This window comes from Phacochoerus africanus, chromosome 13 (assembly GCF_016906955.1).
Source record: "Phacochoerus africanus isolate WHEZ1 chromosome 13, ROS_Pafr_v1, whole genome shotgun sequence".
Taxonomy (NCBI): domain Eukaryota; kingdom Metazoa; phylum Chordata; class Mammalia; order Artiodactyla; family Suidae; genus Phacochoerus; species Phacochoerus africanus.
In genome coordinates this window covers 24,718,384-24,731,231 of record NC_062556.1, presented here as the reverse complement: position 1 = coordinate 24,731,231, position 12,848 = coordinate 24,718,384, and the positions used below count along the sequence as shown (strand labels likewise).

The 12,848-nt window shown below is 41.1% G+C and overlaps 1 protein-coding gene across 8 annotated transcripts in view; it reads left to right on the top strand.

The window, feature by feature from the left end:
• Positions 1-12,848, top strand: part of DGKH (diacylglycerol kinase eta) — a 185,588-nt gene that overhangs the window by 132,317 nt on the left and 40,423 nt on the right. For all 8 annotated transcript variants that reach the window (XM_047755789.1, XM_047755788.1, XM_047755790.1 and 5 more), the window contains 4 exons: positions 579-664; positions 8,029-8,128; positions 10,640-10,913; positions 12,098-12,220. In XM_047755789.1, coding sequence (XP_047611745.1) covers positions 579-664; positions 8,029-8,128; positions 10,640-10,913; positions 12,098-12,220 — 583 coding nt within the window. The remainder of the gene's footprint in view (positions 1-578; positions 665-8,028; positions 8,129-10,639; positions 10,914-12,097; positions 12,221-12,848) is intronic.

Here is a 12,848-nt window from a genome sequence, read left to right as displayed (position 1 = left end):
TTTTGAGTTTCTATGTGCCTGGTAGCTAATGAGGTTGCTCACCTTTTCATCTGTTTATGGAGCATTCATATATATTCCTATTTTATTTTATTTTTGGCCACACCCACAGCATGCCCAAGTTCCCGGGCCTGGGATCAAACTCGAGCCACAACAGTGACAACACCAAATCCTTAACTGCTAGGTCACCAGGAAACGCCTGTCTTCCTCTTTAAATTTCAAGTCTTTTGCCCATTTTTATTAGGTTGTCTGCCTTATGGGAGGTTTTTTTTTGTTATTCAGCTATTTTGACATTAACAACACTTTTAATGGACTTTACAGATTTTTCTAAAAATATGAATTAAAGAATTCCAGAAACTAAGAACCTTTCACAGAAAGGAAATATTTATCTATTGTGTGTAATGACTCTCTCACATACATTTTATATTCCATTAAAGCCGTTTCTATTTCATTATCTTTCATTCTAGCCATTGCCCCATGTCACATGTGTCATAAATGGTACTTTTTTTCAGTTGAGTTAAACTGAGTTGTATGGGTGCCAGCAACAATAATACAGCGTAGGTTCTTTTTTATTTTTTCAGATGACAATTTATGAAGACTCAGTGGCAGCTCATCTTACAAAAATCCTCAATTCTGATGAACATGCAGTGGTCATATCATCTGCCAAGTGAGTTATGGAGTTCAAGTCATGCTATAGTTAAATATGGTGAAAATGAAGGAAAAACTGTTTCCTTCAACTTAAGTCATTTCACTGTCATCCCGCCTCCCAAATATCTGTGAAGTAGGTTAAAGAATCAGATATACTAGATTTGCACTGTCTTTTAAAAATCATTTTAGGAGTTCCCATTGTGGCGCAGCAGAAAAGAAGAATCTGACTAGGAACATGACATTGTGGGTTTGATCCCTGACCTTGGTCAGTGAGTAAAGGATCTGGCGTTGCCATGAGCTGTGGCATAGGTCACAGACACAGCTCAGATCCCATATTGCTGTGGCTGTGGTGTAGACCGGCAGTTGTAGCTCCAATTCGACCCCTAGCCTGGGAACCTCCATATGCAGCCGTTGCGGCCCTAAAAAGCCAAAAAAAAAAAAAATCACTTTAGCATTTTATTTGCAGTAGGGCATGTTTAGAGGGTATTTGAGACATTTTAGTCAAAAGATGCAGCAAACGTTTAAAGTTTCTTCTGAGTGCTGATTTAAAGAAATACGATTAATTATAATACGGAAAACACATTTCACCATAATTCATGATTCCCATGAACACCACTGTGTAGAAACTATTTCCATCAAGAAAAGGAAAATAATGATCAGATTTTTCAAAATGACATATCTCAGGAGTTCCCATCGTGGCTCAGTGGTTATTGAATCCGACTAGGAACCGTGAGGTTGCAGGCTCAATCCCTGACCTCGATCAGTGGGTTAAGGATCTGGCAGTGTCGTGAGCTGTGGTGTAGGTTGCAGACGCAGCTCAGATCTGGCGTGGCTGTGGCTGTGGTGTAGGCCGGCAGCTACAGCTCCAATTAGACCCCTAGCCTGGGAACTTCCATATGCCCTGGGGTGGGGGTGAGGGGTGGCCTAGAAAAGGCAAAAAGACAAAATAATAATAATAATAAGACATTTCTCAGCATGTTTAAATGATGTTACTGTATTTTAATTCAAAGTTATCAGATTTTAGTTAAGTTGATTCCATACATGGAGCCAAAGCTACTTGATTTTATCCTCCCAGAAGTTGCCTGGCTGGAATTTAGTTCCGAGGCATCCTGTGGTGCCATCGTGAGAACTGGAAAGTCACCTGGAATGAACTGGAGGAAGGGGTGAAACCTACTGAAATTTTCAACTGATGAGCAAAAGCAATGTCATGCTTTAGGATTCTGGTTTAGCAAGGAAATATTATGGATATACAGAAAGGGGAGAGGAAGAAGAGGAGGGGAGGGGAGTAGGGATGTGGTCAAGGAAAAAAAAACACGCAAACTTGAGTGTGTTTATTTGCTTATTTTTGCAAAGAAGTCAAGGAAAGACAAATCACCATGAACAAGTTTGCTGATGACAAAAGTACAGATGTAGTGACAGTTGGTTTTTTTGTGTGTTTTGTTTTTTTTTTGTTTGTTTTTTGTCTTTTTGGTTTTTCTAGGGCCGCTTTCCTCGGCATATGGAGGTTCCCAGGCTAGGGGTCTAATCAGAGCTATAGCTGCCGGTCTACGCCACAGCCACAGCAACTCCAGATCTGAGCCATGTCTGTGATCTACACCACAGCTCACAGCAACACCACCAGATCCTTAACCCACTGAGTGAGGCCAGGGATCCAACCCGCAACCTCATCGTTCCTGGTCAGATTCATTAACCACTGCGCCACAACGGGAACTCCTACTGACAGTTGTTTTTGATGCCATAACCCAATGGGAATAGGAGACAGGACTGAGCATTAGGAAAGAAGATGAGCAGTGTAAGACAAGGAAGCACACTGGTTGCCCGGACCTGTGGGCTCCAGATGCTCTTTGTTTGATGGGCAGTGCTGCCGATGGCTTTTTTGGTTGATGCCTCGGGTGAGTGTTTTTAATTTTTTTTTGCTTTTCAGGACCACACTCGCGGCATATGGAAGTTCCCAGGCTAGGGGTTGAACTGGAGCTGCAGCTGCCAGCCACAGCCACAGCCACTAAGAATCCACATCTGCAACCTACACCACAGCTCACGGCAGTGCCAGATCCTTAACCCACTGATCAAGGTCAGGGATCCGACCCGCATCCTTATGGATACTAGTCAGGTTCATTACTGCTGAGCCACAGTGGGAACTCCAAAGTGTTTTTTAATTCATTGTATTGCTTTAATGTGAAATGTACAAATCTCGAGTTTGTCCCAGACCTCAGCACTCCCTGTTGTCTTTCTCATCTTGGGCCAAATTCACAGAGCAAAGTCACCTCCTTAGGTATTTCTCAAGTTACTTCTACGAGGAAGACATTTGCATTTGGCACCCTTGACCTATGAGTCAAAGGCTTCTTTATAGCGTGTTTTAGAGGACATTTCTAGAAAAGATGGAAAGTTGAAATGGAACCCTTCTTTAAGATATAACAAGTTCTAGAATTATTCTTTAATATAATTAAGTAAATATTTTATCTGATCACATTTCTTTCTTTTATTTTTTTTAAATTTTTTTGTCTTTTCTGTCTTTTTAGGGCCACACCCCCAGGCTAGGGGTCGAATCGGAGCTGTAGCTGCCGGCCTACACCACAGCCGCAACAAAGCCAGATCTGAGCCATGTCTGTGACCTACACCACAGCTCACAGCAATGCCCGATCCTTAACCCACTGAGCAAGGCCAGGGATTAAAGCTGAAACTTCATGGTTACTAGTCGGGTTCGTTAATCACTGAGCCACAGCAGGAACTCCCGATTGCCTTTCTTAGTTCAGAGCCTTAATATTGCTTTTCGTGTGTTTAATGTGTTGGCTTACTGTCTCCTTCACATTTTCTCTAAATTTTCACTTTAAGATTACAATTGATTTATAACATTATCTTTTTTCAAATAAAATTTTATGTGGAATCCCAATATTAAAAAAAAACCTAGGAGTTCCTGTTGTGACTTAGTGGAAATGAATCTGACTAGTATCCATGAGGACACAGGTTCAATCCCTGGCCTTGCTCAGTGGGTTAAGGATCCCCTGTTGCCATGAGCGGTGGTGTAGGTTGCAGATGCAGCTGGAATCTGGTGTTGCTGTGGCTGTGGTGTAGGCCAATGGCTACAGCTCAGATTCCACTCCTAGCCTGGGAACCTCTATGTGCAGCCCTAAAAAGACAAAAATAAATAAACAAATAAATATGTTGAAAATGCTGATGGGAAAGCTGTATTTCATCATATAGCTAATGTATAGGTTAACTAACATGGTTAATCAACATTCCCTTGAGGTTGGAATTTTATCAGTTTGGTATGGTAATATGAATTATCTTCCTGAGATTCAGAAACACTAATAAGTCATTAAAGACGCCATTAATTAATAAAACATAAAAAGCAAGTTATTAAGTAAATGCCGTTTATTCCACAGGAAAAACTTCTCAATAAATGGACCATCAGCAGGAAAAAATAATAGGATTGGAACCATGGTTTTATAGAACCATGAAACTGGGGGGCGGGGTCTGTGGCAGGCATGCAGCAGCTCAATGTGAGATCTCAGTTCCCAGACCAGGGATTGAACCCAGGCAGAAGCAGTGAAAGCACCAAATCCCAACCCCTAGGCCACCAGGGAGCTCCCAGCCATAGAATTTTAGATTTAGAATCTATCTGAGAGATAATTTAGGCAAAAGCCTGCACCGAATAAGTGAGGTAAGATAGGTAGTTGTTACAGTCTTTCCTCAGAGCGCATAGATAACTAAAGATTTCATTATATTATGTATTGGTACTTGTAAGTCATCTTTAATTTCTGATTGGAACTTTTTTTTTTCTCCCACTGTACAGCAAGGGGATCAAGTTATCCTTACATGTATACATTACAATTACATTTTTTTCCCCCGCACCCTTTCTTCTGTTGCAACATGAGTATCTAGACAAAGTTCTCAATGCTATTCAGCAGGATCTCCTTGTAAATCTATTCTAAGTTGTGTCTGATAAGCCCAAGCTCCCGATCCCTCCCACTCCCTCCCCCTCCCATCAGGCAGCCACAAGTCTTTTCTCCAAGTCCATGATTTTCTTTTCTGAGGAGATGTTCATTTGTGCTGGATATTAGATTCCAGTTATAAGTGATATCATATGGTATTTGTCTTTGTCTTTCTGGCTCATTTCACTCAGTATGAGATTCTCTAATTCCATCCATGTTGCTGCAAATGGCATTAAGTCATTCTTTTTTATGGCTGAGTAGTATTCCATTGTGCATATATACCACATCTTCCGAATCTGATTGGAACTTTTTAATGTCAAATTACAAATGGATTTTTCAGATTCTGACAGCATGATCCCTGCCTATCTATATGTGATTCTATTTGGGCACCATTGCCATATTTTTCTTTTTCTTTTTTTTTTAATGGGTTTGTGTGTGTGTGTGTGTGTGTGTGTGTGATCTTTTGTCTTTTTAGGGCCACACCTGAGGCACATTGAGGTTCCCAGGCTAGGGCTCCAGTCAGAGCTTCACCACAGCCACAGCAACGTGGGATCCGAGCCATGTGTGTGACCTACACCACAGGTCACAGTAATGCCAGATCCTTAACCCCTAAGCGAGGCCAAGAATCGAACCCGCATCCTCATGGATACTAGTCGGATTTGTTACTGCTGAGCCACAACGGGAACTCCCATACTGCTTTTAGGTATACATTTTATTTCTGCTTTTAAAACTTGATATTCACGATTTAGGTGTAATGTTAAGTTAATTCATTCCTCTAGATTATAAATATCGTCTGTCTTCTGGAATGTTAAACTTAATGGACCGTTAAGATTGCCTTGACTTATGTGGCAAATGTTCTCCTCCTAACACAGCATCACAGAATCATACTGTCTCCCCGAGCCTCTGCCACAGCAACATGGCACAAACTAGGAGGCACCTCTGCTGCCCCTTTCATTCCTAGGCTGAGGGACCAACAGGCTCTATATCCCTAGGAGTTAGTTGCCAGCAAAAATAGCTCTGATACTGTTATGGCACATGCATTTTCACAAATCTATGAGAAAATTTTGTCAAGGCAGTCTTGTAGTAACACCAAAGAAAACTTCTATTTTGGAGTCGTATAAAGGGAAGGGAATGTCGGAGTTCCTGTTGTGACGCAGTGGAAGCGAATCCAGCTAGCATCCATGAGGACGAAGGTTCGATCCCTGGCCTCACTTAGTAGGTTAAGGATCTGGTGTTGCTGTGAGCTATGGTGTAGGTTGCAGATGCAGCTTCGATCTGGCATTGCTGTGGCTCTGGCGTCGCTGTAGCTCTGATTCAACCCCTAGCCTGGGAACTTCCATATGCTGCAGGTGCGGCCCTAAAAAGCAAAAAAAAAGGAAGAAGCAGAGAGAAGGGAATGTTGGTGTTTCCTCTTCCTCGATGTGGGATGTCTTAGAGTAACTTTCAGGAAAGCCCATAGAAGAAATTTCATGATAGCCCGCCTTAATATTTCAAGAAGTTCCATAAAGGTGTATTTTTCTGTAATATACATGCGCAGAGAAAACCAGCCTTGACATGAAAAACAGGAATGTCTAATACATGATAAGCTTGAGTCTCTGTAGAAATTTTCGTTTAAAAGGCCAACCGAAAAAATTGATGGTTAGGAAATACTACCTTTTGGTCCAAGTGGAATCTAGAAATGGTTGCCAACAAAACAACACACAAAACCAAAATCGTCAGGAATAATTTACTTTTTAGATGATGAATATTAATATTTGAAGTGTGCGTGTGTGTCCTGTATCTATGGAGTGGCTCGACTTCATCATTACTTAAGTACCTGGGAACTTCACCTTTATGTCACTCATGTACCAGAGAAAATTTTTCGTATAATAGAAAAAAAATAATTGCTGGCATCCTTTTTTTTTTCCCTTAAAAGTCCTCAACCCCATCAGTGTTAAAGAGAAATATTATTTTCGAATAGTCTGATTTTATTTTCAAAATCTCTCTAGTGCTTGCTACGAAAAGCTGGTCATATACCCTTCTGTTGGTTGTACTTTTTAATCCAACACCAATTAAATGTTTTTCTTTTAGTCTATTTCTATTGCAAAGAAACCAAATGTAATGAAAAGAAACGAACAAGTAAACCATTTATTGCTCTTTCTAACAAGACTTAAATTCAGTTAGTCTGAATGTTATTGCCTTGGTTATCTTTTTTAAAAAATGAGTTACAGAGAGTATAACTCAATTCAAGTGGCAGGTAGGTTTGCAGCTTAATACACCACCTCTTTCCTCTTCAGGAATAATATATCCTTCCAAGATAGCCATGTAATGAATAGTAGAGCGACAGTGCGCCCCTAGTGACAACTGTATTCCTGTTTGTTCAACATTGCAAGTCCTGTTATAAGAATATGTAAGATGCAGAAGATAACACTTTATTTTTAAAATAAGATCTAAAAGACCGTAAGAGAAAAAATTAAAATCTAAAAAAAAATAAATAGGAGTTGCTGTCATGGTGCAAGGGTCAACAAATCTGACTAGAAACCATGAGGTTGTGGGTTCGATCCCTGGCCTTGCTCAGTGGGCTGAGGATCCGGCATTACCTGAGCTGTGATGTAGGTTGCAGACTTGCAGACGCGGCTCGGACCCCATGTAGCTGTTGCTGTGGCTCTGATGTAGGCTGGTGGCTACAGCTCCAATTAGACCCCTAGCCTGGGAGTCTCCATGTGGCACTGGAGTGGCCCTAGATAAGGCAAAAGGACAAGTAAATAAATAAATAAAATCTAAAGGTGTTCTTCTCGGAGTTCCCCCTGTGGGGCAGTGGGTTAAGGATCCAGCGTAGTTTGCAGCTGCAGCTTGGATTCGATCAGAACTTCCATATGCCTCAGGAAGGAAAAGGAAAATAAATAAATACATGAAAGTACTCTTCTCGAGAATTTCAAAAATTTAAATATTTGCGAAGAAAGCCTTATGATATCCTTGGTGACTAATTTAAGTTGTGTGGAGCAAGGTTTATTCGTTTATCCGTTTATCACTCAGAACGTCTTGAACTGAATTAAGACGTGTTACGCAGCAGATAGAAGTATGGGTTTATAAACAAATGATCCCAATATATATATATATTTTTGGTCCTTTGTCTTTTTAGGGCCACACTCGCGGCATATGGAGATTCCCAGGCTAGGGGTCTCATCCGGCCTACACCACCCCCACATGGACACCAGATCCGAGCCACATCTGCAACCTACACCACAGCTCATGGCAACGCCAGATCCTTAACCCACTGAGCGAGGCCAGGGATTGAACCCGCAACCTCATGGTTCCTAGTCGGATTCCTTTCTGCTGTGCCACAACAGGAACTCCCAAATGATCCCAATATTTTAACTCAGTTTCCTTAACTTATTTTAAAATATGCTTGTAAACCAGAGCAAATCAGCCTCCTGAGTTTCCTGAATTGCACACTTTCTTTTCTTCAAAGGATACTTTGCGAAACCGTAAAGGACTTTGTTGCCAAAGTAGAGAAGGCACATGAAAAAACGCTGGACAAAGCTGTTGTAGCCGACGCCGTGGCCAGTAAAGTAAGTGGGACGTGTTCCGGGCATGAATGTTTGACTGACAAGGTTAACCCTGAGCTGTTTTACAGCCACAGTGACTAAGTGGCTTTCCTGCCAAAACATCTCAACCCAAGAGAAAAATTACTTTTGAATCAGATAGGCAGGTTTAAAACGTATTCTATTTTATGGTGAGTCCCTTTACTAGGTAGGAAAACTGCACTGCCGAAAACCAAACTCTGAAGGTGATAACTCACCTCCTTTTGGCCACAGATTGACATTTTGAAGGAGAAATGCACCTAGTTGGGTCACATGGGGGAAAATGCTGGGAGGCTAAGGTTCCGATGGGGAGACACAAACCTTAGTCACTGCAGACTTGGTTGCTTGCATTTCTCACAACGTTTGGTCCCTGGCCTCCTCCAAGGTTCTGTTTCTTGCTTTTCCTTGTTCTTCATAGATACTCCCCCACCCTTTTGTGAGCTTTTCGAGGCTGAAATAAGAACAGTTTATTGAACCTGGAAAGCTCCTGGCTTTGCTTCCGACTGCTCAGGACAGGGTATCCTTGCAAAAGGCTTGGCTTTCTTGGACTTGGCAAAGGAGGGCTTCCCCCCCGAGTTCATGCTGTAGATGGTGGCTTAATTGAGTGCAAGGAAAAGAAAAGAGAAATATACATTTAAAGTCGTCAGCCTTGGAGTTCCCTTCGTGGCGTAGCAGAAATGAATCCGACTAGGAACCATGAGCTTGTGGGTTCAATCCCTGGCATTGCTCCGAGGGTTAAGGATCCAACATTGCCATGAGCTGTGGTGTAGGTCACAGATGCGGCTCGGATCCCATGTTGCTGTGGCTGTGGTGTAGGCTGGTGGCTACAGCTCCAATTAGACCCCTAGTCTGGGTACCTCCATATGCCACGGGTGTGGCCCTATAAAGACAAAAATAAAAATAAAGTTGTCAGCCTCTTTGTCTTGTTTTTCTCCTCTGCGGAGAGCTTTGGTGAACAAAACCCCTCTGTAGTTCCACTTTTTTCTCTGCATTTTTTCCCATATAACTGTCTTGGCACATCATCAAAGAAAGGGAGGTGGAAACGGTGTGAGATAACAGGTCTATGAGGCAGTAGCACCAGCAGCTTCAGTCCTAATTTGTCTTTTCACTTAGTAATTCAAGAAAGGCAGAATGATACAAAGGACCAGTACTTGTTTTGCTTTCTGCATCCTTCTTCTTTATCCTGTGCATATTCCTCTTGCTCTTATTTGAGCCAGCAATCCCTGAAGTACCATTCACTCCTTTGCAAACCAAAGCTTTGAAGGTGAGCTTAGAAGACTTAGCCAGACGTAGCAGTTGTGCTGTCCCAGACTGGGCCACAAGCTGATTACTTTTTAAAAAGTGGATGCAATGTTTTGTATAAGGTACAGCAAATTTTATATGATATGTAATTTATGTAAATGTGTCACTTTCTGGTTGTTTTTTTGTTCTTTTCTTTTAAGGAAAAATATCTTTAGGGAGATGGTAAAGATTTTCACCCATGCAATGGCCTTCGAATGGTTCTGGAAGTATAAATTATTTACTCCATGAGCTGTCTAAATAATAATTTATAAAGGGGTTCCCATTATGGCTCAGGGGAAATGAATCTGACTAGCAACCATGAGGATTCAGATTCGATCCCTGGCCTCACTCAGTGGGTTAAGGCTCCACTGTTGCCATGAGCTGTGGTGTAGGTTGCAGATGCGGCTCAGATCCCAAGTTGCCTTGGCTGTGGTGTAGGCAGCTACAGCTCCAATTCAGCCCCTAGGCTGGGAACTTCTGTGTGCAATGGGTGTGGCCCTAAAAGGACAAAAAAATAAATAAATAAATAAACAATAGGGATGGGATGGATTGGGAGGCTGGGGTTAGCAGATGTAAGCTATTATAAATGGAGGAGATAAACTACAACATGCTGCAGCGAACTCTATCCAATGTCCTATGATAAACCATAATTGAAAGAAATATTTTAAAAAAGACTGTGTGTTTATATATGCACAACTGAATCGGCTTGCTCTACAGCAGAAATTAATGCAACCTTCTGAAGAAGTCAACTAGACCTCAATTTAAAAAAGTTAAAAAATAATAAATGTGCAGGCAATTAAAAAAAAGAATAATTTACAACCGATAACCAAGTCATGATGAACATCAGTGTAGGCATAGCCTTCCTCTCACATCAAAACCCATTCATTTCAACTCTCATTTTCGGAGTTCCTGCTGTGGCTCAGTGGTTAGCGAATCCAACTAGGAACCATGAGGTTGCAGGTTCGATCCCTGACTTCTCTGATTGGGTTAAGGATCTGGCGTTGCTATGAGCTATGGTGTAGGTCGAAGATGTGCCTCAGATCCCCGAATTGCTGTGGCTCTGGCGTAGGCCGGCAGCAACAGCTCCGATTCAGCCCCTAGCCTGGGAACCTCCCTATGCTGCAGGTGCAGCCCTACAAAAGACGAAAATAAATAAATAAACTCTCCTATTCCAACTCCACAAAATGACTGTTTATTGCCATACTTTTGTTTTCTTAGTGTTCGGTCCTAAATGAGAAGCTGGAACAGCTGCTCCAGGCTTTGCACACAGATTCCCAGGCTGCCTCCGTTCTCCCGGGCCTCAGCCCTCTCATCGTGGAAGAAGATCCTGTGGAATCTTCCAGTGAAGAATCTTTGTGCGAAAGCCGGGAACAGCTCTTGGACGACACTCCAAAACCTTCGTCCCAGAAAGCCATCAAACCCAGGGAGATAATGCTGCGAGCAAACAGTTTAAAGAAGGCAGTGAGGCAAGTCATTGAAGAGGCTGGAAAAGGTACACGTTCACAAAAGCGGCTTTTGAAGACGTTAGCGGCACTCCTGTTACGAGCATGAGGGAATTTGCAATTTCATCTTGGTCAGACTGGACACGCTAAAAAAAAAAAAAAAAGCTCAGAGATACATGACCCTGGAAACATGAAAATAAAATTAAAAATTACCTTTAAAAAAAAAAAAAGCTCAATTAAGCTGACAATGGGAAACAAAAGGCTAGCTAGAGAATTCCCATTTTAGAAATTGCATTTGGAGTCGATAAGCAATGAGATGCTGCTGTATAGCACAGAGAACTGTGTCTAGTCACTTGTGATGGAACATGATAGAGGATAATGTGAGAAAAAGAAAATATATATGTTTATAAAAAAAAAAAAAGCTCAGAGATACATGACCCTGGAAACATGCAAATAAAATCGAAAATTACTTTTAAATAATATTTCTAAAATTTAAAAAAATTTTTTTCATTGGAATCTGTTAAATTCTTAAAGAAAATCAAACTTAACAAACCACTTTGAAAAGGTTTTCTTAACATTCATGTCCTAACTGTTTATGTTGCTTCTTTCAGAGTTTACAAAAGTTTCACCTTTATTGTGATTGTTTGTGTTCATATAGTATGTCTACTTCTCTTAGAATTGTAGCAGTAGTAATTTGATTTTAATAGTCAGAAACCCTTTATGTATTGTCTCATAATTGGATTTGTAGTTCATTCTCTACAAGTCTCTAAAATTTCATTCTCTAAAATTCTCATATTTTTATCTTCCGATAAAAATATAACTTTGAGGAGTTTCCATTGTGGCTCAGCAGTAACAAACCCAACTAGTATCCATGAGGATGCGAGTTTGATCCCTGACCTCACTCAGTGGCTTAAGGATCTGGAGTTGCTGTGAGCTTCGGTGTAGGTTGCAGATGTGGCTCAGATCCCCAGTTGCTGTGGCTGTGGCGTAGGCCAGGAGCTACAGCTCCAATTCGACAATTTAAACTATTTTGACAATTTAAAATATTTCTTATTATAATCTTTAGTACTTACAGACATCCCATGCCCCCAGGTTTTTTTGCCAGTCAGTATTTATTTGTAAAGGTGGGAATTCTTTGGGTTTATATTTCGGTTTTCCTTTTTTCAGCATATTTTAATATGTATAGATTTTATTTTCGCTTGTCCAAATATATTTCTCTTCTTACAACTTAAAGTTATGGATGACCAGACGGTTCATGCCTCTGAACCAGTTAATCAGTCATTCGATTACGATAGCACAGAAACAGATGAGTCTAAGGAAGAATCAAAAGAAGACGATGCAAAAGAGTCCGTAACTGGTAAGAAAACTGCAATGAAATTATTTGGGGATTAAATAAAATATAATTCTGCTTTTAGTTTTTGAAATAAACTATTTGTACCTGTTATTTTTAACAAAGCCCTTTCAGAAGTTAAAGCTTAGATATTCATGAATGCTAAGGTAATAAAGGTAGCATTGCTGGAGTTCCCGTTGAGGCATAGCAGAAACGAATCTGACTAGGAACCATGAGGTTGTGGGTTCAATCCCTGGCCTCACTCGGTGGGTTAAGGATCTGGCATTGCTGTGAGCTGTGTAGGTCACAGGTGTGGCTTGGATCTGGTGTTGCGGTGGCTCTGGCATAGGCTGGCAGCTGTAGCTCCAATTCAACCCCTGACTTGGGAACCACCATATGCCACAGATGCGGTCCTAAAAAGCAAAAAGAAAAGTAACATTATTTAGACTAAAGTCAGGTACTGTCATACCCTTTTTTTAATCACGTAATCCAGAGATGATCATAATAAGCTAAGGCCTTGGGCACCAAACATGGCTATTTTAATTTTCCTGAGGAAAGAGAGAAGAAACACCTAAATTAGCAGATCTTAACTTGTTTTAGCCCTCAGATTATTTTGAGAATTACATGAAAGCTGCAGGCCCCACGTGCATAAACT